Source organism: Leptonychotes weddellii, chromosome 5, assembly GCF_054177405.1.
Source record: "Leptonychotes weddellii isolate Sample4059 chromosome 5, ASM5417740v2, whole genome shotgun sequence".
NCBI lineage: Eukaryota > Metazoa > Chordata > Mammalia > Carnivora > Phocidae > Leptonychotes > Leptonychotes weddellii.
This window is the reverse complement of record NC_138373.1, coordinates 105023610-105051299: the sequence shown is the minus strand read 5'-3', so window position 1 is coordinate 105051299 and position 27690 is coordinate 105023610. Positions and strand designations below refer to the sequence as shown.

Genomic DNA, 27690 nt, shown 5'->3' with positions numbered 1-27690 from the left:
TAACAACGCCAGCTACCCCACAGCTTCTTGTGAAAAGCAAACGAGAGGATGCAACGCAACACGCTGAACAACCCCGCAAGGCATTACGCAGGAGGCGTTAGGGCCCTAACTCCTCCCCACCGTCCCACCCACCACGCACGTTACAAACTAGCAGTCTCCACTAATACAGCCGGCCCCCTCCTAAGGAATCATGGGCCGTGAAGTCCTTTGGTGGCCACACCCTCGTTTACAGTCATAGAAGTGAGAACTACGCCTCCCAAGATGCCGCGAGGAGGCAGCCGCCACGGCCGCCCTCTGCTCCGCCCTCCTCACGCACAGCTTCCTGGGATGTGTAGTCCCAGATCCAAGCCGGCTCGCCGGCCAAAGAGGGCGGAGAAACCACAAACCCCAGAAGCCCTCACGTCCACTCTTCTCCCTCCCCTCCAGGAGTCGGAGTGCTGTTTTTGTTGTTGGTGGAAGGTGAGGGAACAGCTGATCCGTGTGTGGGGTAAGAAACTTGGCCTAATTTGGGGGCGATCTGATGGCGGGGGTCACCGCACTTTCCAGTCTGTGGAAGGATAATCTAAGGGAACTGTAGACGGGAGATGCGGGAGCGTTTGGGTTTTAATACTTTCCGTACTGGAGAAGCCACCCCTACTGTTTTTAAGAGTTCTGGGTCTCAAGGGGGCCTGGATCAGGAGGGTGCCCCCTCACTTTTCTCACCTTCCCCTCAGTCCTTCTCTAAAAGCTTGTTACGCTTAAAGTAGTTGGGAGAAGCTGAAATATTTACTCATTCTCTCCCAGGGAAGACTTGACCCTCACAAACCTTCCCTTTCTCCTTACCCTCCCGATCCAATCCAGAGGCCTTTACTACGCTAAATCCCTGAGGGGAAAAAAACCTTCCAAGTGGTAGAATGTTAAGGAACTCTAGAGCCCTACAGAGTTGGGGGATTGGGACTCTTCCCCTCCCCACTCGAACACTTGAGTCTAGCTACACTCATACACTTTAAGTGCCCAGAGCTTTGTTTCAGGTTTGGTGAATGTTTCCAGCTGTTACGGATTTTCTTTGTGGGGCATATTTGGGGTTCCCCAGGCTTAGATCTTTGGAGACAACTCATCCCTACTTAGAAAGCCAGAAGAATTGTATTTGGAGAAAACATGGACTAGTTTTAACTAGGGATTTTTCAGAGATGAAACCCCAAAGAAACCTCTTGTCCTGAATCCAGTCCTTATTTTGGAGGGAGAATTTGCTTCTTTTTGGAGAGCTAGCACACTTTTCCTTCTCTACTGAATTTCTTTTGTTGTTGTTTTTTTTAAAGTTCCTAGCCCCAGACTTTAGCCTGGCGTGGGTTTGTGATGTTTAGGGGTGTGCACATGACTAGTGACGGCTGATTGGATGCCGTCCTCTGCAGTTGACATAGGATGAAGATTAGTGGGCTGGAGCGGAGTGATGACGAGAACCATCTCACAGCCTTAGGCTGAGGAGTTCTGTTGATTATTGTTGTTGCTCCTCACCCCATCCCCATAGTGCCCACCTAACTTGGAACACCTCTTCCACTCAGTCCCATCTTACAGCATGCCTCCAGCTCCCCATCCAGGCACTTGGAATCAAGGCCAAAGGGGGCAGAGAGAAAATGGAAAGGAAAATACTAGAACTGGGTTACCATAGTCAAACCAGTAGAATTCTAGTTCTGCTTCTGGCAAGATCTGAAGAAAAGAATGTTAGGTTCTGTTTGAATTCTCTCTCCCTTCTCTCAACATCATATATATATTTCCCCTTCTCAGGGCCCCTTACTTCCCACCTTCCAGTCTATCCCCTACCCAGGGGTGGGGCTTTCCTGGCTCCAGGCTCCCACATTCCATCTCCCCACACCACCACGTTCCTGCTGAGTGTTTCACTCCACCCTTGAAGCAGCCGCCTCCAGAATTCTTGACTTCCTGGAGTAATGAAGTGGAGAGACAAAACCTGTCTTTCCCTATACCCTCCCTTTCCCTTTGTCTCTTGAATGAGAGCAGAAGCTTTTTTTAAAACTCATGGGGGTGGACAGCTCTGAGAGAGGAGAGAACTGAGACCTCACGGGCCTGAGGATTGAGCTGTTGGTCCCCCTGCCCTTTCCAGCTCTGAAGGCTCAGTCATTACTTTCAGAGATTAGTTGCTGTTTTCAGGTGTCATAAGTCATCTTGGGTACAGTTGGAGTGGGCAAGGAGACACGCTCAGAAGGAGGGTGCCCCACACCTCAGTTGGATTTTGAATCCAAGAGTCAAAAGATATGGGGGTGGGATGAGGAGGTGGAGGCTCAAGAATTTGGAATGCTCAGGATGTTAAGAGGTGAAAAAAGAGGGACTCAGAGGGCAGACCCTGGGATACTGAGACTTGGTCAATGAGGCTGTGAAAAGGGAGCAGAAATGAGAGAGATGTTAACTCTAGGAAGAGTCTATCACTCAGAACAGGTACAGTGTGAGACAGGATGGGGACTGACTCAGAAGGCCAGACCTGTGTTCTGGAGACTAAAAATTATACCTCCAAAGGGTCCTATAACCCGCAGGGGCTGGAAACGAGATATGCCTTCACCTCCAGGTGTAGTGACAGGAGCTGTGAGTGGGTGGGAATGGAGTTGGAGGGAAGAAGAGATGGATTGGAGAGATTTATAGGATATTAACCCTTTATTTCATAGGAGGGCAGATATCTTGAGGGCAGGATGGAAGAATCATCACTAAGCCGGGCACCTTCCCGAGGTGGAGTCAACTTTCTGAATGTAGCCCGGACCTACATCCCCAACACCAAGGTGGAATGTCACTATACCCTTCCCCCAGGCACCGTGCCCAGTGCCAGCGACTGGATTGGCATCTTCAAGGTATCCCTGAACCCCCTTTTGGCTCGTATTTATGAGCCATGGGTTGGTTGGAATAAGGAGAATGACTTAGTCCTTGGATTCTCAACCTCATGTTGATAGAAAAGAAGGGAAAAGATGTCACAAATAACAGAGGCCATCGGTATAAGCAGAGCTCATCTTCTGCCCATCTTAACCTTGCTCTCTCCTGCCACAAGTATCCCTCCACATTCCCTGTCTCTCATCATCCTTGCCCCTGTAACAGCTTCCTGTCCCCCGTTCAGTCCCTCAGCCCTTTCTGCCATCCATAGCTTATAGTTGCATCACCAGACCCATCCCCGCTCCCACCATGGGCCTTCACAGGTGGAGGCTGCCTGTGTTCGGGATTACCACACGTTTGTATGGTCTTCGGTGCCTGAAAGTGCGGCTGATGGCTCCCCTGTCCACGCCAGCGTCCAGTTCCAAGGTACGAGGGAGGATGGAAGGTCCAAGACGGCAGAGCCGGGGGATAGAGGTTTAGAGGAGGATAGTGGGCTCAGAAACAAAAGGCACAGATGACAAAGAAAAATAAGTGCAAATAAATAAAATAAGAACTATATCCAACAGGGCTCAACAGACATAGAATCATGGGATTATTATAGAATCAGGGACTTAGAGATGGAAGGAACTGTAGAGGGCCACTAATCCTGCCTCCTACCAAAACAAAAAAAAAAGAGGAAGTCCTCTTAGGGAACGAGGGGTAGGGAAGAGGGAAAGGTGGTGTCATAGAATGAGAAGGTGGTCGTGAGATTCAGAAAGACCTGGATTCAAATCTCAGCTCTAATACTTACAAGCTGTTTGACCTTGGACAAATTACTTAATCTCTCTGTGTCTATTATCTTAACAGTAAAAGGGGATGCATGGCTTATAGGTACAATATGAAGGTTTAAAGTGATACACGTAGAGGGTTAGCATCATGCCTGGTACAGGGTGGGCACTCAGTAAGTGGTAACTAGCATTATTATTATTATTATTATTATTATTATTATTATTATTATGGAAGGTAGGTTTGGGAAAGAGAGGAAGGACAGGCCTAGGCAGAAGGAGGGACAAGAGTACCCCAAGGAATGGAAATAGCCTGTGGGAGGTGGAAAGAAAACAGTAGATGGAACAGGGAACAAGAGGCCGGAGCCAAGGGCAGTAGGTGATAAGATGCATCCAGGGGAAGGGAGACCTGTCAAGCACTTGAGGGCCTGGGATCATATTCGGGTCCTGGGTCCATTCTTCTTCCCACAGCCAGCTACCTGCCCAAACCTGGAGCCCAGCTCTACCAGTTCCGATATGTGAACCGCCAGGGCCGGGTGTGTGGGCAGAGCCCCCCTTTCCAGTTCCGAGAGCCAAGGCCCATGGATGAACTGGTGACCATGGAGGAGACTGATGGTGGCTCTGACATCCTGCTGGTTGTCCCCAAGGCCACCGTGCTGCAGGTGAGAACAGAGCAACAGAGCTGCTTCTGGGCAGGGGAGTGGGCGGGCAGCATGGCAAGGGACCCCTTGCTTTACCTTCCCCTGGGCTGTGGCCTCAACCGAAGATCTCACTGGGAGTTACACAGTCTTGTCGTTAAGAAGGTCTCATTCTAACGTAGACACAAACATGTAGGGCAGGAAAGCAAGCCGCCCACAGGCCACTGTCACTCAGATTACATGAGTACTTTTCGAGCATTCCTCCCAAGTGCTACATCCTGTCCTAGGCCCTAGAGGAAGATCTAAAGGGTGGAGGGAGGCCACTCCAAGGAAGGAATGTTCAGAGGAAGAGGAGGATGAGACCCACGTCCAGGACAGGTGAGGAATGAGAACAGATAGTAGGGCCCAGACAGTATCGGAGGCTCTTGGGCACTTGAAATGTGACTGGTCCAAATTGAGATGTAAAATACACAAAGGATTTTGGAGACTTAGTATTTAAAAAAGTAAAAGAGCTTAATAATTTTCTATATATTGATTGCATGTTGAAATGACAATATTTTGGATAGACTGGGTTAGACAGAATATCATTAAAATGAATTTCACCTGTTTCTTGTTAATTTTTTTGAAGTATTTACTGGAAAATTTAAAAACTATATACGTGGCTTATATTCTTTTCCCATTGGACCAAATAGACCAAACTGAGAAGAATTAGAGAGTGAGGGTAGATGTTGGCAAGGACTTCCTGAAGGAAGAGAAGGGACAGGGACAGGTGGGGAGGAAGGACACTCCCTAGATAAGAGGACAGACTTGAGGAAGGCTCAGGAGGTGAGAAGGGGTTGCTTGTCTGTGACTGAAGTAAATTCTTGCTTTCTAGAACCCTCTAAACACATGGAATCAACACAATAGGAAGAAGATGTTTATATCTTGCATAAGTCAGATGTGTGAGCTCCTACCCCATATTCTGTTTTTTTAATTCTAATTCCAGTGCAGTTAACATGCAGTGTTATATTAGTTTCAGGTGTCAATAGTGTACAATACAGTGATTCAGCAGTTCCATATACTGCTCAGTGCTCATTATGATAAGTGTGCTCTTAATCCCCATCACCTATTTCACCCACCCCCACCCACTTCCCCTCTGGTAACCAGCAGTTTATTCTCTGTAGTTAACTACAAAGAGTCTGTTTCTTTCTCTCTCTTTTATTTTTTTCACTAGGCTCGTTTGTTTTGTTTCTTAAATTCCACATATGAGTGACATCATATGGTATTTGTCTTTCTCTGACTGTACACTCCCCAGCTCCATCCATGTCATTGCAAATGGCAAGACCTCAGTCTTTCTTAAGGCCGAGAGTATTGTGTATGTGTGTGTATATACATACACACACACACCACATCTTCATTATCCATTCATCAGTCGATGGACACTTGGGCTGCTTTCATAGTTTAGCTATTGTAAATAATGCTGTTATAAACTTAGGAGTGCATGTATCCCTTTGAATTAGTGTTTTCGTACTTCCTGGGTAAATACCTAGGAGTGCGATTACTGCATCATAGAGTAGTTCTATTTTTAACTTTTGAAAAACCTCCATTTTCCAGAGTGGCTGCACCAGCTTATACTCCCACCAGCAGTGCAAGAGAGTTCGTTTTTGTCCACATCCTCGTCAACACTTGTTGTTTCTTGTGTTTTTGATTTTAGCCATTCTGACAGGTGTGAGGTGGTATCTCATCACGGTTTTGATTTGCATTCCCAGATGACGAGTGATGTTGAGCATCTTTTCATGTGTGTTTTGGCCATCTGGATGTCTTCCATGTTCTGTTTTTACATTCATTATTCTTACTACAATTACCTTTCAAGAATCTACACTAAGAGATCACTTTACAAATGAGGACAAAGACTCAGAGAAGTTAAGGAACTCATTCAAAGTGACATAGCTAGTAGAAATTGTAAACCTACATCTGTCTGGTTCCAGAATAGATAAGGTACAATTCAGGGAGCCATCCCTTTTGTCTGCATGGATTGAGAGAGACTTCTTCCAAGGGGGTCGGGAGCTGGTATGTCTGACTGGTGGTGGGCAGGATTCAGTAACACCCCAAGCCTCCCCTTACTCCCCTCTTTATAGCTTGTACTGATGCAACTTCCCAGCCCCGAATGCATCTGCAGAGTGGTGGGGACGGGGCTTTCACAAGCACAAACCCCCTTTTTATCCTGCCTCCTGTAGAACCAGCTGGACGAGAGCCAGCAAGAGAGGAATGACCTGATGCAGCTGAAGCTGCAGCTGGAGGGACAGGTGACGGAGCTGAGGAGTCAAGTACAGGATCTCGAGACGGCTCTGGCGACTGCCAGGCAGGAGCACGCGGAGCTGACGGAGCAGTACAAGGTGGGAGTTGGGCCAGGTTGGGGACGGGGCCTGGCTGCTCACCCAGAGTCCAAAATCTAACCCAGTGAAGATGGAAAAGGAGAGACATTAGCGGGCTTTTAAGATGGTTCTGGCATCAAAAAATAGCTTTAGGGAGTAACAAGTGGGATTAAGCTTGAGATGACAGGAGACACATTGCAAACATAAAGTAATAAGACTCAGTTCTTTGCACACAGGAGTGCTGAGGTAGGGTGGAGATGGCCATATTCACCAGCCAGAGAATGTTCCCTTGCAGTTTCTTTCTCAAGGAAGGTGACAGGGTGGTGAGGGGTTGATAACAGTCAAATTCTGGTATGCTCCTCCTAAGCCCTTGTTCTATTCTTTGAGAGATGAGTCTCAACTTCACTATTCTGGGGTAACCTTAATTCCAGGGGCTTTCCCGGTCCCACGGGGAGCTCATAGAAGAGAGGGACATCCTGAGCCAGCAACAGGGAGACCATGTGGCACGCATCCTGGAGCTGGAAGATGACATCCAGACCATCAGTGAGAAGGTGCTGACAAAGGAGGTGGAGCTGGACAGGTGAGAGGACCTCCTCTGCCCCCGTTACTTCCTTTCATTTCCTGTCACCCCGAACTCCAGCCTCTCGTTTCAGGCAGGTGAACCTGCTGTCTCATGTGGTTATCCCGCTTACTGGGGAAATCTTTTCCTGCCTAGCTCTTCCATCTTTCCTGAGCCTGTTTGTATTCCTCACCTTCAGAAGTCATCATAGTTACTACTTATGGTACAGCAAAGGCTACGCAGGAGCCGGGAGTGGAGGATTTGGAAGAAGAGAATGGATAGAACAGTCAACACAAGAGAGGATGGATTTCATTCTGAAATCCATCTTTCTTCTGAAATCCATCTTTCTATCTATTCTTTACCGCAGCAAAGAAGATTAGAGGGGCACCTGACTCAGTCAGTAGAGTGGGTGACTCTTAATCTCAGGGTTGTGAGTTTGAGCCCGTCGTTGGGCATAGAGATTACTTAAAAATCTTTTTAAAAAAAGAAAGGGGGCACCTGGGTGGCTCTGTCAGTTAAGCATCCAACTCTTGGTTTCAGCTCAGGTCATGATCTCAGGGTTGTGAGATCAAACCCCATGTCAGGCTCCACACTCAGCCCGGAATCTGGTTGAGGTTCTCCCTCTGCCCCTCCCCCACCACCACCCTCCACTCCACCGGCCCCTGCTTGGGCAAGCATGCACATACACGAACACTCTTTCTCTCAATAAATAAATAAATAAAAATCTTTAAAAAAAAAAAAAAAGAAAGAAAAAACTATATTAAAAAAATAATAGAAAATAAAAATAAATTTAAAAGAAAAAGAAGACTAGACTCCATTCTCACTGTTAGGAAATGTTCGAACTGGTGTTCCAGAATGTGATGGAATCTCTCCTCTGAAAAAAGGCATAAGTCATAGAATTTTAGCACTGGGAGGAATATAGGGTATTTGAGAGGGTCACTGCTTCAGAAGGCAGCCTTTTTCAATATCAGACAACTGTCAGTTTTGTATCCCTTGGATTGAATGAAACTGTCCTTCCTATAACTCCCTCCTATAACTTTCCTCTCTTGGTCCTGGTTTAGACCTCTGGAGCCGCACAGAATGAATTTCTTTCTTCTACCAGACAACTATTATTTCTACCAAATAGCACAAATGTTGACCACTTCCCATGCCTGTCCTTCAGATTTTCACCAGGAGAAACAAGTTAGTTGTTTCTTTCATCACATCACACAATTGAGTCTCTTTCAGTCAGCACTGGTAGATCTTACATATATTTTTTAAATTTCTTAAAGGAAAAAGGCATATTATCCAAGGCCCAAAGTAAAACATGAGTTACTCCCTAAGGCTTCTTCAGTGCAGAATATGTTGGTCTTGCCCTAGGGAGATACTAAATGTCTAGGTTTTAAATCATAGAATAGAAAAGCAGGGATCAGGAGTGCCTGGGTGGCTCAGTCGGTTACGTGTCTGCCTTTGGCTCAGGTCATGATCCCGGGGTCCTGGGATCAAGCCCCACATCAGGCTTCCTGATCATTGGGGAGCCTGCTTCTCCCTCTTCCTCCGCTGCTCCCCCTGCTTGTGTTCTCTAACTCACTCTCTCTCTCAAATAAATTAATCAAATGGTTTAAAAAAAAAAAAAAAGAAAAGAGATGAGACTGATCATCTGGAAAAGATTAGGGACTGTTTAGACCAGGGGTCAGTAAACTATGGCCCATGTGCCAAATGTAGCCTTGCCGCCTGTTTTTGTACAGCCCGTGAGGTAAGAATGGTTTTGACAATTAATTAATGGTTAAAATCAAAAGAAGAGGGACTCCTGGGTGGCTCCGTAAGTTAAGTGTCTGCCTTTGGCTCAGGTCATGATGCCGGGGTCCTGGGATCGAGTCCCGCATTGGGCTTCTTACTCAGCAGAGAACCTGCTTCTCCCTCTGCCTACTACTCCCCCTGCTTGTGCGCATGCTCGCTTTCTCTCTCTCTGACAAATAAATAAAATCTTCTAAAAAAATAAACAAAAGAAGATATGAAAAGGAAGATAAGAAATTCAGATTTCAGTGTTCATAAATAAAGTTTTATTGGGACAGCCATGCTAGTCATGTGCATGTTGTCTGGGGCTGCTTTCACACTACAATGGCAGAGTTGAGTAGTTGCCACAGAATCCTCATGGCCTGCAGGGCCTAAAGTTTTTACTGTCAGGCCCTTTACAGAAAAGTCTGCCAACTTCTGATCTAGATCCAAAGTTTATAATCAATCACGGCTGTCCCTTGTCTAAAAAAAGACTCAGTTCTGGTCTCTTGATGGAACGAAAACAACTAGGAAGCCACCAGCAGAACATTCCTTAAAATGATAGAAAAGAAAAACTTTATTTCTAGATTGTTCTCTAGAATCAGGAATCTTGGGTACTCAGGGCTTACAACAGGATCACCTTGGTCTGGGGATTTGAACATCCCAAAGACAAATGGAGGTCTGGGCATAGAGGAGCACCAGTAGAAGAGCTCAAGACAGAAGTCCGAGCCCCTCATTTCTTCTCTGGTGACCAGTAGGTCATCTGACGTTCCATCTCCCCACGCACAGGGTGAGAGACACAGTGAAGGCCCTGACTCGGGAACAAGAGAAGCTCTTCGGGCAACTGAAAGAAGCGCAAGCAGATAAGGAGCAAAGCGAGGTAAGGGCTCAGAGTCGGTTCGCTTTCTGAATTGTTCATCCAGTGTTTATTAATTAAGTTCTGAGTTCTAGGCACCAAAGGGATATAAACGTAAAGAGAACATTGTATGCACTCTCGTAGGAAGCATAAAATGTATACCCAAATCAGGATTAGTCAAAGTAAGCATCACCAGGGAAGAATAATGAAGTGTTCTGGTGGGGGCGCCTGGGTGGCTCAGTCGGTTAAGCATCTGACTCTTGATCTCAGCTCAGGTCTTGATCTCAGGGTTGTGAGTTCAAGGCCCAGCAAGGAGCCTACTTAAATAAATAAATAAATAAATAAATAAATAAATAAATAAACGTGTTATGATGCTTCATAGAGGTGGGTGAGAGCACATCTTGTTAGGGTCATTAGAAAGGGCCTTTAGGGGCACCTGGGTGGCTCAGTTATTAAACGTCTGCCAGGGTCCTGGGATCGAGCCCCGTGTTGGGTTCCCTGCTCATCAGGAAGCCTGCTTCTCCCTCTCCCACACCCCCTGCTTATGTTCCCTCTCTCACTGTGTCTCTCTCTGTCAAATAAATAAGATCTTGAAAAAAAAGAAAGGGCCTTTAAAAAAGCTGGCACCTGGGTGGCTCAGTTAGTTAAGCGTCTGCCTTCAGCTCAGGTCATGATCCTGGAGTCCTGGATCGAGCCCCATGTCGGGCTCCCTGCTTGGTGGGGAGTCTACTTCTTCCTCTGCCCTCGCCCCGCTCATGCTCTCTCTGTCTCTCTCAAATAAATAAAATCTTTAAAAAATAAAAAGGGGGATGGGGCGCCTGGGTGGCTCAGTTGGTTAAGCGACTGCCTTCGGCTCAGGTCATGATCCTGGAGTCCTGGGATCGAGTCCCGCATCGGGCTCCCTGCTCAGCAGGGAGCCTGCTTCTCCCTCTGACCCTCCCCCCTCTCATGTGCGCTCTCTCTCTCTCTCTCTCTCTCTCTCTCATTCTCTCTCTCAAATAAATAAATAAATAAAATCTTTAAAAAAATATATAAAAAAATAAAAAAATAAATAAAAATAAAAAATAGAAAGGGGGTATAGGAGTGCCTGGCTGGCTCAGTCGGCAGAGCGTATGACTCTTGATCTCAGGGTCGTGAGTCCAAGCCCCACTTTGAGCATAGAGCTTACTTTAAAAAAAAAAAAAAAGCAAAAGGGCGGAATAAACTAGCCTCGTATTTTCCAACTTTTTTAGCTTTCCTCCCCACCCCCAGTAAAGTTTTACATCTTGTGTGGAATCTCACTGAATAGATAAAAGCAATATTTTATTACTATAAATTTTTATAAATTCAAATATTCAGTGTTGACTTACAAGGTAACAAAAGTAATCAGGTAATCCTGATGGATGTCACACCTTGAAATCAGAGGTTATAGATAACTGCTCTGTCAGCCTCAGCAGCTGGTATAGTTCTGTATTGTGTTTTGGTTGTATAGTACTGAGAACACTTTGAATCTCACACACGAGTAGGTGAGAGTGACAGCCATTGTTAAACTATCCACCTGGCCATCTCAGTTTGCTTTTTAGTTCAATAGAAGATCCTGAGGTTTGCACAAAAATGAATTAACCTAGAAGCATATGTCAGTGGATTGAGACTGTTGTGTTAACTTGTGACTGTGTGGGGGTTTTTTTTTCATATTTTTTAAATAATTTAGAAGAAGCTTAAATCACATATTTGCAGAACCTCTAAATGGCTTCCTCCAAACCCTAGGCTTTTGTGGAAGATGATTTGAAAACCATTTGCTTAGCAGTGAGGAGTAGGAAGAATTTAAGTAGACAGAGATGAGAGGGAGGCCCTTCTGGAAACAGAGAAAGACGCGAGCAAAGGCTGAGAGCCCCAGAACACTCAGGGCAATTGAATGTGTGGGTGAAGAGTTTGAGGTAAGGCCTCGGTCAGATTGGAGAGGACCTGGAGTTTAGTCTTTATTCTGTAAGCAGTGAGAGGCGTCAGTAATTTTCAGGGGGGTGAGATGTACTTAAATGTAGATCACACTTAAGAGGTACTTAAAGAAGATTCATGTGATCTCCTTGTGGGAAATGAACTAGTTATGGGATTACTCAATAATCCAAGTAAGAAATGACCAGGGCTTGAGCTAACGTGGTTGCAATGATAGTGGAAAAGAGAAGATGGCTGTGAACAAGATGGAGGATGGAGACGCCAAAGGCTTTTCTGTGGGTTGCTAAGGAAAGAACAGAACCAAGCAGGCATGGCACCAACGGATCCAGCGTGAGTGACTTGGGAAGTAGTTAGTACCATGGGTGGAAATAAGAATGGAAAGGAGTGGAGTGGGAGGTAGAATATGCTGAGTTTGAGAGCCCTATGGGACATCCAGACTGAGTTTTGATATAAAAGGAAGAGCAGATGGGTGCCTGGGTGGCTCAGTCAGTTGAGAGTCTGCCTTTGGCTCAGGTCGTGGTCCTGGGGTCCTGGGATCGAGCCCCTCATTGGGCTCTCTGCTCAGTGGGGAGTCTGCTTCTCCCTCCCCCCCCATCCACTTGTGCTTGTATGTGTGTGTGCACGTGCTCTCTCTCTCTCTCTGAAATAAATAAATAAAATCTTTTTTTTTTTTAAGATTTTATTTATTTATTTGACAGAGAGAGTTAGCGAGAGCAGGAACACAAGCAGGGGGAGTGGGAGAGGGAGAAGCAGGCTTCCTGCCGAGCAGGGAGCCCGATGCGGGGCTCAATCCCAGGACCCTGGGATCATGACCTGAGCCGAAGGCAGACGCTTAATGACTGAGCCACTCAGGCGCCCCAATAAATAAAATCTTTTAAAAATAAAAGGAAGAGCAGAGAAGCAGAAATGGTACACAGGATACCTAGATTCGTGTAAGACCCTGCCCAGGCTGTGATGCTGGTACCTCATGTTGGGAGCCGGAGACCGGATGTTCAGGACTGAGTGGCTTTGAGCTGAGACCCCAACAAGGGCTGACGAGCTGAATGCTTGGGTTGTGTTAAATCTGGGAAGCGGAACCATGACCTCCCTCATCACAGTGGTTCAACCCCCAGCCACCCCAAATACTACATATACCCCTTTCCTTACGTATCTCCACCTCCATCAGGCTGAGCTCCAAATGGCACAACAAGAAAACCATCGCTTAAATTTGGAGCTGCAGGAAGCGAAGGGCCGGCAGGAGGAACAGGGTGCTCAGGCCCAGCGACTGAAGGACAAGGTGGCCCAGATGAAGGACACCCTAGGCCAGGCCCAGCAGCGTGTGGTAAGTGAAGCCCCTAGGCAACAGGAAGTAGAGAAAGTTCCAAGGGCTCACTATAGAAAAGTGGGGAAAAGACAAGGCTAAAGATCAAGCAGTGCAAATCTTGAGTCCTGATGCAGTGGTGGGTAGCAGGGAGCCTGGTTCACGAGTGACTCACTGGGAGCCCTAACTCCATCTCCTCCTGTCTTCTGAGGCTGAGCTGGAGCCCCTGAGGGAGCAGCTTCGAGGAGCCCAGGAGCTTGCAGCCTCAAGCCAGCAGAAAGCCGCCCTTCTCGGGGAGGAGCTTGCCAGCGCAGCGGGAGCCAGGGACCGCACCATGGCCGAGCTCCACCGCAGCCGTCTGGAAGTGGCTGGAGTCAATGGCAGGCTGGCTGAGCTCAGCCTGCACTTGAAGGAGGAAAAAAGCCAGTGGAGCAAGGAGCGGGCGGGGTTGCTGCAGAGTGTGGAGGTAGAGGGATGGGGGGACCTGGCAAGCTCACGGCCACTGCCCCCACCTCCCATGTGGCCAGATCCCCTCAGAGGACAGAAAGGGATGAGGACCTTAGAGGACTTAGGGATGGGGAGGGGCTCCGAGGGAGGTACAGGTCACTCTCCAGAGATGACCCATCGTCTCTAAGCGGGGTGTCCCAGTCCTGATCTTTGTAGCACCTTCCTTGGTTACCATCTTGATTAAGAAACATTTCCTGCCCTAGGCACCGGGCCCCATCAGTAATGCCCATTCCTGATCAGCGAGGCACCTTGCTGGCATGTCCCTTCCTTCAGTGAGAAGTATAGGGAATGAGGAAGCCAAGCAGGGGAAATTGCTCCCCAAATACTCATTTAACTAAAGGAAGGGACACAGTGCGGGATGGTGCTGTTGCCAGCGGCATCCCTTTTCCTTCACCTTTCCCCTCCCATGTTCATTTTTGGCCACGTTGCAGGCCGAGAAAGACAAGATCCTGAAGCTGAGCGCAGAGATACTTCGACTGGAAAAGGCAGTTCAGGAGGAGAAGACCCAGAACCAAGTGTTCAAGACTGAACTGGCCCGGGAAAAGGATTCGAGCCTGGTGAGGCGTGCAGCCGCCCGTGAGTCCGGGCCCAGGGCCTCCTGAAGCAGCAGTGCCCTTCTTGCCGTCTTGGGTGTGGGTTCAGAAGTGCTGGCTGCTCACTTCCATGTTGAGTGGCCTCTTACTTGCACTTGTCCCACAGCTCATCAGTTTGAAACGTACGATGTCCCCTTCTGTTCTCCAGACACATATCCTGGGCCTCTCAGGGATGACTTAGGACAATTATGGAGTGCCCCTGCTACCACCAGGGCCCCTGCACCCCAGCCCAGAGGCAGTCACCCAGGCCCACACTCGAGAAGCAGAGCCTGGGACTCAGGCGACTATCTCCTGTGATCAAGACAAGGGACTCATGGAAGAAGAGTGTTGGGGCTTCCCCCGTGTGTGTCGGGGCAAGAGAAGGACAAAGGCACAGAGAGACATGGTTCTAGGGTGGTGGGTCCAGGTCGCAGGGCCTGGGTTCTTGAAGGTACATTCTAGGCTCCACATTCCCCTCAGGTGCAGCTATCAGAGAGCAAGCGGGAACTGACAGAGCTGCGGTCAGCCCTGCGTGTGCTCCAGAAGGAAAAGGAACAGTTGCAGGAGGAGAAGCAGGTGAGAACCTATGACTCAGGCTCCCTGGATGCCAGAATTGAGGACTTGAGGGCTGGGAACTTTGTATCTTCTTGCCATCTCTTGGCTTAGAAACTGTTATCTCTAAGAGGGCCCAGAGGCTAAAAATGGGACCATGGCTCCTCTCATTGGCCGACTTGACAGGACAGGAGAGGACTGCAGGGGCAGGGGATGTAGGGGGTGAAGGAGGGCTCCTGGGGGGGGAAGAGTGAGGCTTTACTTTGAGCTGCCCCGCACGTTAGAGAAGGCACCTGATCCTGAGGAGCTCGGAGTTCATCTTGGGTGCCAGGGAGGACTCTGCAGGGCAGTGGGCTGGGCATCTTCCCAGCCTCTCCTGCCTCTCTGCTCCCAATGCCAGGAACTGCTGGAGTACATGAGAAAGCTGGAGGCCCGCCTGGAGAAGGTGGCAGACGAGAAGTGGAGTGAGGGCGCTGCCACAGAGGACGAGGAGGCGGCTGCGGGGCTGAGTCTGTAACCACCAATCTTGTGACACTACTTCCCCACCCCCCTGTGTCCCTGTTGGGGAGAGCTGCATGTGACCCCTCTGGGAGCGGCCTCCACCTTCTGTGTCTTGCCTTTTCCCTTGCCAGACTCTGGCCTCCTGTCCAGTTTAACCATATCCCTCATCCAAAGGAGACAGCCCAGCCAGGCCTCTAACGACACATCCTTCTCTGCCCTCTCTCTCACCAACAGGCTGCCCAGCGGCTCTGACAGACTCAGAGGATGAGTCCCCGGAAGACATGAGGCGCCCTCCCTATGGCCTGTGTGAGCGGGGAGACTCCGGCTCCTCTCCTGCTGGGCCACGAGAGACTTCTACCCTGGTGGTCATCAGCCAGCCGGCTCCCATTGCCCCCCAGCTCTCAGGGTGCGCTGAGGACAGCAGCTCTGACTCGGTGAGCAGTGCGGGGAGGAAGGGGTGGCTAGGGCCATACCCAAGTGGCCCAGCCTCTGGAGCAGGAAGTCTTAGCCCAACAGGGCTCTCTTTTTCCCTTGGAGAGGAGGCAGGCCCAGCCTCTCTTCCAGGCCATCCAACAGACAACACCCCCAAATCCACCCCAACCCAATAGCCTCACTGCTGCCGCCCCCTGCCGCACCCCACACTTCTCTTCTTACCCACCAGCCCCCATCACAACTCCTGTCCTGCCTCACTCCTACTGCAGCCCACTGTCTACTCTCTGGGCCTAGACTGCTCTTCCCTTACCTGCTCCAGTGGGCTGCTCCCCTGTCTTGGGACACTCACTACCCCAAAACCCAGCCCTACCTATCTCTTTGGTGCCCAGGAGGCCGAAGATGAGAAGTCAGTGCTCATGGCGGCTGTTCAGAGTGGGGGTGAGGAGGCCAATCTGCTGCTTCCTGAGCTGGGCAGTGCCTTCTATGACATGGCCAGGTGAGCGCAGAAGGGGGAGACCAGGAGGGAGGTGGGAGGATGCCAGTGGAAAGGGCATTTGGGTGAATGGTCCCCATGCCCTTCGCCCAAGCTCCCTCTTCTTGGCCCTGGCCAAGAAAAGGAGACACAGGTAAGGTTGACACAGAAAGTCACCCACCACTCCGAATCCCAGGTGCCTTCAGGTAATTCCTGCCCTGTCTTATCAGTGCACTGTGCACTCAGAGGCCCTGCCTTTAACTGGCTTCTGTGTTGTTCTAGCACCATCTTCCGTGGAGCCCAAATTGCCCTGCATCCCCTCTCTCCTGCCCCTTTCCCTTCCCCAACCACCAGGTAGGTACCCAAGCTCCATCTGGGGAGGAAGGGAGGTGACCGATGCCCCCAGGGATGGGATCAGAGAGAAAACTGGGATCCAGCGTCCATCTGGCCAGCTCTGAGATGTCCCCCTTCCCTGACCCTCTTCCCTGACTCCGCCGGGAAACCCTTGGGCGATGCAGCAGCAGGGGCGGGGGTTCCAGTATCAGATTGCCCCTTCGGCCTTCCCTTTCCTTTCGCAGGTCAAGAGGGGAAGGCAGGGGGAAGAGACTTGATTTTATCATCTAGCCCCCGGCTTTGCCTCCATGTGAGATGGGCTCAGGGCAGGGAGGGGTGATGCTGTCATCCTCCTCAGCTGGAGCAGGAAGATGAAGGACGATGTCAGACTCATTTTCAGCCTCATTAGGCAGCAGACGGAGATGGAGGGAGGAGAGCAGGGGGTTGGGGGATGGGCCATGCACTACAGCAGGCACTGAAGAAGAGAGGACATGGAGAGCCAGGAAACCAAGCTCTGGTAGTGTGGGGAAAAAGGTGCTGTGGGTGAGGTGCGGGGAGAGAGCCACCAGGGAGCTGCATGAGGAACAGGGGCACCTGGGAGCCCGGGTGCGTGGGTCCCTCTCCCTGAGGTCCACAAGGCAAGAGGGCATCGGAGCACACTGACCCTCTCCTTTCCTTCTGTCTCCTTCAGTGGCTTTGCGGTGGGTCCCTTGTCAGAGGCCAACACTGGGGGCCCTGCCACCCCCCCGTGGAAAGAGTGCCCCATTTGTAAGGAGCGCTTCCCAGCCGAGAGTGATAAGGATGCCCTGGAGGACCACATGGATGGACACTTCTTTTTCAGCACCCAGGACCCCTTTACCTTTGAGTGATCTCACCCGCCCCCCCCCCGCCCCAGGACATGCCCAGATACACTTACACACAGACACACACTCATGCACAGACGTACACTTAGGTCTCATGCCTTCTCTGCCACCCTGGGCTCCGTGATATTCTGTTCCCTAAGAACCGCTCCCTGAACCATGTTCATCCCAAGCTCTCACCTTCATCCTCTCCCGCCTGGCTCTTTTGTCCAGGCAGGGGCTGACTCTACCCGCTAAAAGCGGTTTTGGAGGAACCAGGCTGGAGGAGACCTTCCCCAGGGGGAATAGGATCACCCCCTCCTCACCCTGGTTGCTCTGTCACTGACACCACCCACACACACACACACACGCACGCACTCACACTTACACACACTCTCTGCTGCCCCAAAGCCAGTTCCTGGGGCACCCCACTGCCTCTTATTCGGGGTCTGTGTTGGTTTACCTGAGTTTTCTCAGGGGCCTGCATCGAGGCAGCAGCGTGGACACCATGGCCTCTTCAGGTCTCTTTCAGTTCTGAGCTTCAGTGGTTCCTTCTGTCCCCCCACCCCACCCCATTGCCTTCTGCACCCTGCCCCAGCCTTTTCCACGCCATTAGGTATGAAGTTTGGAGGTTTCTTTTGTATTTTTGAGGTTTTCTGTACTCTATCTCCTGCCCTTCCCTGCCCTCCCTCCCCCAGTGTCCTCACATGGAAAGAAAGAATGCATTTGTGCCTTCTGTGAGGGATGAGGGGAACAGATGGTCCCAGGTGTCCCCATTTCTCACCCCTTCCTCCCTCTCCAGGTTCCCCCACAGCAATAAGAGCTTTCCCTCTTTATCCCTCCCTCAATCTGTAGTTTGAACAAATATATTTATATGATATGTATAACAATTCTAATAAAATGTGTTCCTACCATGAGGTGTGACTAGAGCAATGAAGGTCCGGATACCTGGCTCCTAGACCATAGTGGAAGGGAGGGGGAGGGAGGGGGAGGGAGGGGAGTCCCCCCTGCCTTGTTGGGGCCAGTGGCTGCACAGCCGTTCCACATTGTGCCTCCTGGTGGGCAGAGGAGGAGGGCGGGAGCTTTGTCTCAGGTTGGGGGGTGGGGGTCTGGCTTGGAGAAGACTGCTGTTGTGGGAGCGGGGGCAGCAGATTGATGGGTCAACGTGGGCCCTGCTCAGGATTTCAGTCCTGGGGTGGGAACCAGCGTTCTGGGCCCAGGTGCATGTCTCAGAAGGCAGGGAAGTTTCCACTGCTCAGACCTTCACCCCCCCCATGGCAGCCGTCGCTGTACCATGGGCCAGAGACGGGCATTACTCCCGTCAGGAGTTCACACCCTTGAGGAGCCACTTCGTAAAAAATGCCCTAAACCGCATATCGCTAAAGCCTGTTTGATATTCCTTCCATCCCTGCCTCCTTCTCTCCCTCTGTTGCCATCTCACGTACACGTGTGCACCCTCTGACTCCACGGTCACAAAAACACATTCATCCACTCTAACCAGCTTCACAGGCTAGACACACACGGCGTCGTAAAGCATTTATTAAGGACCTGCGTGCTCGCCAAGGCTCTCGGCAATGCCCAGCACAAGCCGTGCCTACAGCCCCCTTGTTCCCCATCCCAGTAGCTCCCTTAGCAGCCACCCTCCTTCCCCTTCAGGGCCTCTGGGCGGGCAACCTGCACCAATCCCTCTCTGCACCCACCTGAAATCCCCCCAGTGCACCCCCTTCCAGCCCCACCTGGATGACATCTTCCATCCTTCCTTCTTCCCTCCCGTCGCTGTCTCCTAGCAACCCCATCTCGTTCCCTGAATCCCTTCCAAGGAAATTAGAGATAATGGATCTCTCCTCTCTCCATCTCAACTCCTCTTTATTGATCCTCCTTTAATGAAAGTTAATTATAACAATGATTTAATTAATAGAATCCCTCTCTTCCTTTATTGCTTCCCGTATTAAGACTATTAATAAATACGAGCTGGGCTGACAGAGGCATCCATCACTCGCCTGGGATTCCCCCCATCCCTCCTTTTTCCCTCCCCCTTACCCCTCCCCTCGCTTGGCCTATAAACTTGCCGGGGTAGTGGGGGTTAATCAGAGAGGAATTATGAGCCAACATCCCCAGCAGGAGGTGCATTTAATGAAATCACTTGTGATTTATGTCTGGGGGAGGTTGGGGAAGGAAGAATCTGGAACCCAGACATTCTGGCTTCCAGAAGGGTGCCCCCCCCTAGTGCAAAAGGGGAGGAAGGGAGACAGAAACAGGGACCCAGAGCCCCTGCCCCCACCGCACAGCCCCTGCCATGCCACACACACCACCCCCCACCCCTAGGAGCCACACGGGTAGCTGCACAAGGCCATCGACCCCGGCTGCTGGGCTAAGAGCACTTCTGAGGGATACAACATAAGTGTTCTTTCCCACCTCCAGAGCATTACCTCCAGGATGTTGGGTCATAATTCCTCTCTGATTAACCCCCCACTACCTCTCTCTGATTAACCCCCACTTATTCTCATCTACTCTCTGTGTGGTATTTGGCAACTTGGCCTTTCTACTTGTTTCCCTTCCGGAATGGATTGTTTCTTCTGCCCTGCCTCCCAGCATCCATGCAGAAACCGTTGGATCTGAATGGGCTCCCGGCACTAGTGTGAAAGGAAAAGTCAGACCAAGTAGCAGCAGATAGGAACCGGGGTGTCAGTCGTTGGTGGAAGAGAACGAATGCAAACATCACTCCCCACTTACAGAACCTCAGTGGCTGCCTGGGACCTACAGGAACTGAAGTGCAAATCACTTAGTATGTCAGTCAGGGTCTCCACCATCCCACTCCAACCTGCCTCTCCATTTCCCATCCGACCCTAAGGAACCCTGGACTCCAGTGTCACACAACTACTCCACCATTTTTGCAGGCCTCTGGGCGCACGCTTTCTTCACAACTCACGGGACGCCTCCTCCATGAATTCCTACTCGACTTTTCTCAGTTTTACCCCCTGAGGGGCCACATACAACCCTTCGCAAAAATACACCACAGCCTGCTTGCAAGTCTTCCTTCTCTCGACTCTAAGCAGCTTGAGGGTAGGTTCTGTGTTTGTACATCTCAGGTCCCTGAAGTCCAGTACGGAGACCAGCACATAGGGCCAGTCCTTCCAAAAATAAATTTTTTAATTATTTTACTAAAATATTTCGTACATACAAAAGGATATATGTGTCCACATAGAAGGGATGAAGAATAATAAAATGAACGTCATTGGACTCACTAACCAGCTTTAGAAAAACATTACCAATACTGTTGAAGTGCCTGGTGTCGCCTAAAAGAGTAAAATGTGATGTCATTTGGGACAGAGACAGGTCATGCATTAATTCAGAGAACTTTATGGCGTGCTCTTTATGGGTCAGGTGCTGGGAGTAGAGATGGAACGGTCAAAAACAGTCAAAAACTGCCCTCGAACAGCTTCTAGTCAACATAAAGCAACGAAAACAGGAAAGCAAGATAAGCACTACTTTAGAGATAGGCACGGCAGGCTCTGGGCCCACAGAGGAAGGATAATCAACCAAGACTGGGGGAGACAAAGCTTACCATGGGTGACGATGTAGAAGCTCAATCTTAAAGAGACAGAAGGAACAGAATGTGCAAAGACATAACTGGCTCAGAAGCTTAAACACTCAGGTAGGGCTGCTGAGTGAAGGTCGTAGACTGTGAAATGAGGCTGGAAAGATGGACTGGGAGACCTTTTTTTTTTTTTTTAAGATTTTATTTATTTATTTGACAGAGAGAGACACAGCGAGAGAGGGAACACAAGCAGGGTTCTCCCTCTTCCACTCGGGAGAGGGAGAAGCAGGCTTCCTGCAGAGCAGGGAGCCCGATGTGGGGCTCGATCCCAGGACCCTGGGATCATGACCTGAGCCGAAGGCAGACGCTTAACGACTGAGCCACCCAGGCGCCCCTGGACTGGGAGATCTACACTCAAACGTTCACTCAACAAATATTCATTGAGTGCCTACTATGTGGCAAGTGCTGTTCTAGACACTGGGAAACAGCACGAACAAAACATAAGAATGCCTGCCCATATGAAGCTTACACTCTATTGACAGATCATGAAAGTCCACAGAAACCAGTTAGGAACCCATTGTAATAACCCAGGCAAAAATGGTGAGCACTGAACTGAAGCAGTGTCAAGAGAAAAAGAGGCAGAATTCTTGAAGATGCAGAATTAATGGGACTTGGTGATAATTAGATAATGGGAAGTGAACAGAAGCAGTCAGGTTGATCCCCGGTTTCTCATTTCAATGACCAGATAACCAGCAATGCCATTCACCAAATAAATTGTATAAAAGGAGAAATATATGGAGGGAAAATATGACTGGTGCAATTTTGACTTGTTGAATTTCCAACGTGTTTGGGATCTTCCAAAGGAGAGAGAGATCCAGTAGGCTGTTGGAGAGATAAATGTAAGTCTGGAGCTCAAGAGAGTTTGGAACTGAAGACAGAGACTTAAGATCCTTGAAAGTAAAGGTGATGAGAGTGAAGAAAGATCAGCCAGGTGTCCCCGCATGTAGAGTGAGAGGGTAAGAGGGCCAAGGGCAGAACCCACGTGACCATCCACATGAAAGGGAAGTTTGGAGAACTTGAAGTCTCGGAGAAGACTGGGAAGGATCGGTCAGAGGTAGCAGAGAGGTCAAGGAAACGACTCCTGGAAACCACTGGATTGGCAGCCTGGAGGTCGCTGGTGGCTTGGCAAGAGGAGCTTGAGGAAAGTGTTGCAGCTGGAGCTTAATGTGCCGCTGGACTTCACAGAACCTGTAATAGATACACAGTTCTGACCCATGGGAATTGGGAATATGTCTCCAGACTCACATAAAAACAAGGACTCCTGAGTCAAGGTGTCAGAAAAATCAAGGGCAGGAACCAAGATGCCTGGATCCGACATCAAAGAATTCCTACTGCTTGTGACTGGTCAGCGTGAGGCACGCTCTAGGCCTGCCCTGTCCTCTATGCTAGCCACGAGCCCCTGTGACTACTGAACGCTTGAACTGTGGCTAATCCAAACTGAAATGTTGGGAGTTTCAAGACTTCGTACCAAAAAAAAAAAAAAAGAGAGAGAGAGAGAATTTAAAATAATTTTATATTGATGGCTTGTTTAAACGATAATAATTTGGATATATTGGGTTAAATAAAATATGGTGTTAATGTTACTTTTACCTGGTTCTTTTTTTTTAAGATTTTATTTTTAAGGAATCTCTATGCCCAACGTAGGGCTCGAACTTACAACCCCAAGATGAAGAGCTGCATTCTCTCCCAACTGAGCCAGCCAGGCAACCCTCACCTGGTTCTTTTTACTTTTTTAAATGTAGCTAATAGAAAACTTAAAATTACAAACGTAAAGCTGTGTAATCAATTTCTCCTTCACAGTGCTAACCAAAGCCCCACCCCAGAATGGGACCCCCACAGCCTGGACATCCCTAGACTCCCCTAGAATCCCAGCATCCCTCCTAGCAGGAAGATACATGCCTGAAATTTCCAAGACTGCATACTGGATGCACCGCTCTGCCCTATGCTACCAAGGCCATAACTGGGGGCAAGAGATTCCAGTGCTTAGTACCCTATCTCCAGGTTGCCAGTCCCAGTCCCTCATATTTTTTTCTTTCTCCAGGTCTATTGATAATCAGGTGAGAGTAGAAATGTCCTATGCTAACTCACGAAAGTGGATTTTTCCCCCCAGGGTTAGAACCCAGAATCTCTCTCCTAACCCTAAATTTAGAAGCTATATCTTCCCTCCTCTGTCTCCCCTATTTCTCAACTCCCATGCTTTTCTTTTTTTTTTTTTTAGAGATTTTATTTATTTATTTGAGAGAGAGAGGGTGAGAGACAGAGAGCACGAGAGGGGAGAGGATCAGAGAGAGAAGCAGACCCCCCGCTGAGCAGGGAGCCCGATGTGGGACTCGATCCAGGGACTCCAGGATCATGACCTGAGCTGAAGGCAGTCGCTTAACTGACTGAGCCACCCAGGCGCCCCTCCCATGCTTTTCTAAAACTGGAAATCTCCCAGATTGGTGGAATCATGGTGTTGTGGCAATTAAATAGGTGTTAGAGGTCTCCAGATTTAATTTGTCATACTTCTTAACCATGTGACCTGGAGCAAAACACTCCATCTCTCTGAGCCCTTATCTGCAAAATGTGGATAACTCTCTCCAGAAAGGTTATCGTGATGATGATATGAGATCAAATGTGTAAAATGCCTTGCACAGAGCCAGGCACTCGGTAGGTACTTTATAATTTGGGGGTTTCTGTTTTGTGTCTTAACCCCTGCATATTTGGAGAAACAGAGAAACTCAGGTTCATATATGGAGACTGATAGGCCCTCAAAACCAAAAGGGCACTTAGAGATATATTTCCAACTTCTCACTCGGTACAGAAATTCCCTGGACTACATCCCTCATTGGTAGTCATCCAACCTCTGCTTAAACATCTCCAGGGGCCATTCATTGGTTCACTCAATAAATAAGAACAAGGCACTGTGGGAGCCACAAAGAAGGGCAGACACAGATCTTGCTGTTGAAGAGCTTATATATTAGCAAAAAGGATATACAGAAGAATAACTGTAATATAAGGTAAATGTGGCATGCGCCAACTGAAGTGCCACGAGAGGGTCAACAACCTTATAAGCTAATCTGTGGACAACTAAAAGATAGCTCTAATATTCAAATCCCTCCCTCCCAAGTGTCAGAGCTCAGTTTTCCCATCCATTTCGTGGAAAATAGTACAAGATTCTTCCACACTACGTCACGGGTCATCCTTAAGGAGGACATTTCTGTAATAATCTTAAAACTTCAGGGATGCCTGGGTGGCTCAGTCGGTTAAGCAGCTGCCTTTGGCTCGGGTTATGATCTCAGGGTCCTGGGATGGAGCCCCACCTTGGGCTCTCTGCTCAGCAGGGAGTCTGCTTCTCCCTCTCCCTCTATTCTCTCTCTCTTTCTTAAATAAACAAAATATTTTTAAAAATTCCAGGAGACTGTGGCCATGGAAAAGGCTAGAACGGATGAACGGGAGCACAAGTGTGGGGAGAACTGGATTAGCTGCAAGCTGGAGAGTGTCTTCGGTATCATAGAATTTCTGGGAGTCCCTAGATGCTCATCCCACCCTCTACATACTACCAAGAAATTCCTGCCCACCTGGAAAGCCCGGCACATTCCTACTCTCAGGATTTATCCAGACGTTTTCTGTCTGCTTTTTCTCTCCCTTTTCCCCCATCCTTATCACATTTTCTTCATCTTTTATCAGCATCTCTATGATTTTGTGTCCATCTCTGCTTCAGTCTGTCCCTCTCATCATTTAGATTTAGAGTGCCTGTTATTCTTGAGGTCTCTCTGCCTCTATTTCCATCTTCCTCTCTTTGACTCTTTCAACGTTCTCCATTTCTTGGTTGGTTTCCATTTTTCTGTCTCGGGCCTTGCCTTCTCCCCAGCTGCGGCAAAGCTATAAAGCCAGCCGGCCCTGCAGCAGGCAGCCGCCAATCACTAGGCTCCAGGAGTTGGGGGAGGGGGCTGCTGGAAGGTGGGGGCCTGGGAAAGCTGGGGCATTGTTGCTACAGCAGGGGAGGGGAGAGGCAGAAAAGAGCAGAGAGATGCCACTCCCAGAAGGCGGCCACAGCTGCCTCCACAGCCTGTGTCTGGACCCCTTTCCTACAGGGAGCAGACACCTGGCCCTCTTTCTGTGGTAAGACAGGGTACATGGGTCCCTCCCATACCCTCCCCAAACCATGATTTCTCATCCAAAACCACTGGCCACAGATCACTCCACGCGAGATTTGCCTCCTCCTTCATTCTTAGGCCCTCCCAAGATGAGAGAGCTAAAGGACCCTGGGGGTCTGGGGATGTCTGGGACAAATGCTTACTTCGTGAACACTGGGACAATAAAAGAATGGTCAAGACAGGGTGGAGTGAAGGATGCTGAGAAGCAATGGGTAGTGGGGAGGCCCAAGAGGAGGGAAAGTCCTAATCAGGCAAGGGTGAACCAGAAGGCTGGGCACTCCAGGCTTCTTACCAACTCCCTGGTCATTCCTAAGGCAGGATCGACAGCCAGAATCCCTGGTCCCTGGTCCAGATTGGGATTGGGCAGATTAGGGTGCTGCATAATGAGCAACTACTTAGCTCATCATTAGAGACCTATAGGGTCGGGGCGAGGGGCAGGGGTTGGGGGGTTGCCTAGGAAGGGAAAGCAGGGAAGGGGAGGGATTAGCCAGAGATTTTAGGAGAAGAGCGGAGGAGTAACATTTCCACCCTGTAGGGCAGAAGGAGACAGGCCCAGCAAGTAGTAATTCCTGGTGTGCCGGCGACCCCTGCTGGCTATGCACGCCACCACCTGGGAGAAGAGAAGGTAAAGCCAGCCTGTGTGAGTCCCGGGGTGGGTAGAGTGTGACACTGCGTCTATGAATGTCCCACTGTACAGTAGTGACGGGGCGTGTTAGTGCTACCCGTGATTATATGTGGGCCCCCCCCGGGTGAAGGCAGAAAAGTGACCAGCACAAAAGCCACAAAGTTCAGGCTCTGAACTCCTGGCCCCTGTGGGGCGTCTGGGTGTCTGGGAAGGAAGGGTGAGGTCTTCGAGCCCAGCATACGTCCTCACGAGTGTCACAAGAGTAGTCGAGGTCCACTCGGCAGGGTACCGCTTGCATCCAAGCAAAACTAACCAGTCTGGGGTTGCGGGGGAAGTAGGGGCTTTGGAATCAGACGTCCCTGGGTTAAAAATCCTGATGCCCTGGTGACTCCCTGCATGACCTCAGGCAAGTGACTTAACTGCTTTGAGCCCAATTTCCTCACCTATAAGGGCATAATAATACCTATCTCACAGGGCTACTGTGAGTGTTTAGCACAGTGCCTGGCATTTAATAGATGCTAATTTCCTGCCTCCCTCTTCCTTTATCTACTCCCACCCCCAAGGTCGAGCAGGGATTTCAAAAGGCAAATAAACTGAGGATGATTTTGACAATGGTGATGGTGGTGCTTTATATTTACATCACTCACGCAAATCATTTTAAACATATTTTTAATACACAGCTTTTTTCCTTTTTATTAGCCAAGCACATCATGATCATGTTTTATTGGGACAGAAATATCCTGGTGTTATGGCAGGTATCTAGAAGGATGGCCTTATGAAGTGATAACAAGGCATGACAAATCTTTCTTTATTGTGATACATTTTCATTACTCAGGTTAATCAGGAATTACCCATTAGAACAAGAGCTTAAGATAAGTACATGACAGTCATCTGTGGAGATCAAAATCTCCTGATTTTCCAATGGGTATCTAATTGTTATTGCTGTTGTGGGGGCCGATTAATGCCTTGATTGAACTGGTCTTAAAACATTAGAATAACTCAAGGAGATATGACAGGTAGTTAAAAATGGTATATTCTGAAATTCAAAAGAAGATGGATTTCAGTTCCACGACAGGATCTCCCAATCCCTCCAGCAGTCCAGCGATGGGGCACACTGTTTATGAAGTAAAGAGCTCCATTTCAGCAGAAGAATTGAAGCAGAAGCTGCTGACTCCCTAGCAGGCTTACTGTGACAGAAATTTAGGCTAAAGAGGGAGATTGGTGGGGCGCCTGGGTGGCTCAGTCGTTAAGCGTCTGCCTTCAGCTCAGGTCATGATCCCAGGGTCCTGGGATCGAGCCCCGCATCGGGAAGCTTGCTTCTCCCTCTTCTACTCCCCCTGCTTGTGTTCCCTCTCTCGCTGTGTCTCTCTCTGTCAAATAAATAAATAAAATCTTTAAAAAAAAAAAAAAAAAGAGGGAGATTGGTAAGAGGCCCTCCGAGGCCCCTCCACAAACACACTCCAGCGCAGAAGTTATACTTAGCTGGTAGAAGTGTTGTTCCGAATGGCATAACTGCCATACTCCGTAGTCATTGTTTGTCACCATGGGGTGGAGGTGGTAGTGGGAGGGAGGTAGAAATAACAACTCTATTCTTTTCCTCTCTGAGACTTTGCTCTTCCTAAGGAAAGGCAGAACTCCAGAATCTTTCACTCTCTAACCACCTCCCGAAAGAATCAAGGACTTAGGGAATTAGGAAGGAGCAGGAGCTGGGGAACTAGGGTGGAGACAGGAGGCTTAAACTCATCCCAGAGCAAGGTCAAAGGGCCCTTTAAGGAGTAGCAGAGACAGAAGCCAAATGTGCAGGCTCCCATCATAGTTCTAATGGGTAATTGCAGATTTCTTCTGCAATTCCTTTTTTTTTTTTTTTTCTGGCTTCATGGGATCCATCTTCAAGTATCTTGAAGAAAGATTTACTTAAAGAAAAGGCTTCTTTCGTCCTTTAATTTTCTGTCTGCAAGAGGTGGGCAGGCAATGGGTGGGGGCAGAGAAGGGGACAAATATTTGTTGAGTGCCTATTTAGTACAGATGCTATAATTTCCGCATTTGATTAAGAGAGGTGTGTATCTGCTGTCATGCAGGTAAATGTGTAGCTATAATGTATATACTGCTTTG

The 27690-nt window shown here is 49.1% G+C and overlaps 1 protein-coding gene across 4 annotated transcripts; it reads left to right on the top strand.

Annotated features, from left to right (window-relative positions):
• Positions 1 to 389: 389 nt before the first annotated feature.
• CALCOCO1 (calcium binding and coiled-coil domain 1) lies at positions 390 to 18133 on the top strand. Of its 4 annotated transcripts, XM_081821761.1 has the most exons (17): positions 390 to 487; positions 2655 to 2834; positions 3174 to 3276; positions 4086 to 4276; positions 6469 to 6627; positions 7038 to 7186; positions 9710 to 9800; positions 12874 to 13029; positions 13220 to 13474; positions 13947 to 14072; positions 14568 to 14663; positions 15040 to 15148; positions 15375 to 15574; positions 15962 to 16068; positions 16327 to 16398; positions 16623 to 16687; positions 17069 to 17298. In XM_081821761.1, the coding sequence occupies exons 2-16, from the start codon at positions 2679 to 2681 to the stop codon at positions 16666 to 16668; spliced, it is 2016 nt and encodes a 671-aa protein (XP_081677887.1). In that variant the 5' UTR covers positions 390 to 487; positions 2655 to 2678; the 3' UTR covers positions 16669 to 16687; positions 17069 to 17298. The 4 variants fall into 4 exon arrangements, with proteins under 4 accessions (XP_081677887.1, XP_081677884.1, XP_081677888.1 ...); XM_081821758.1 differs by lacking the exon at positions 16623 to 16687 and having other exon boundaries at positions 17069 to 18133; XM_081821762.1 differs by lacking the exons at positions 13220 to 13474; positions 16623 to 16687 and having other exon boundaries at positions 17069 to 18133.
• The last annotated feature ends 9557 nt before the right edge of the window (positions 18134 to 27690 follow it).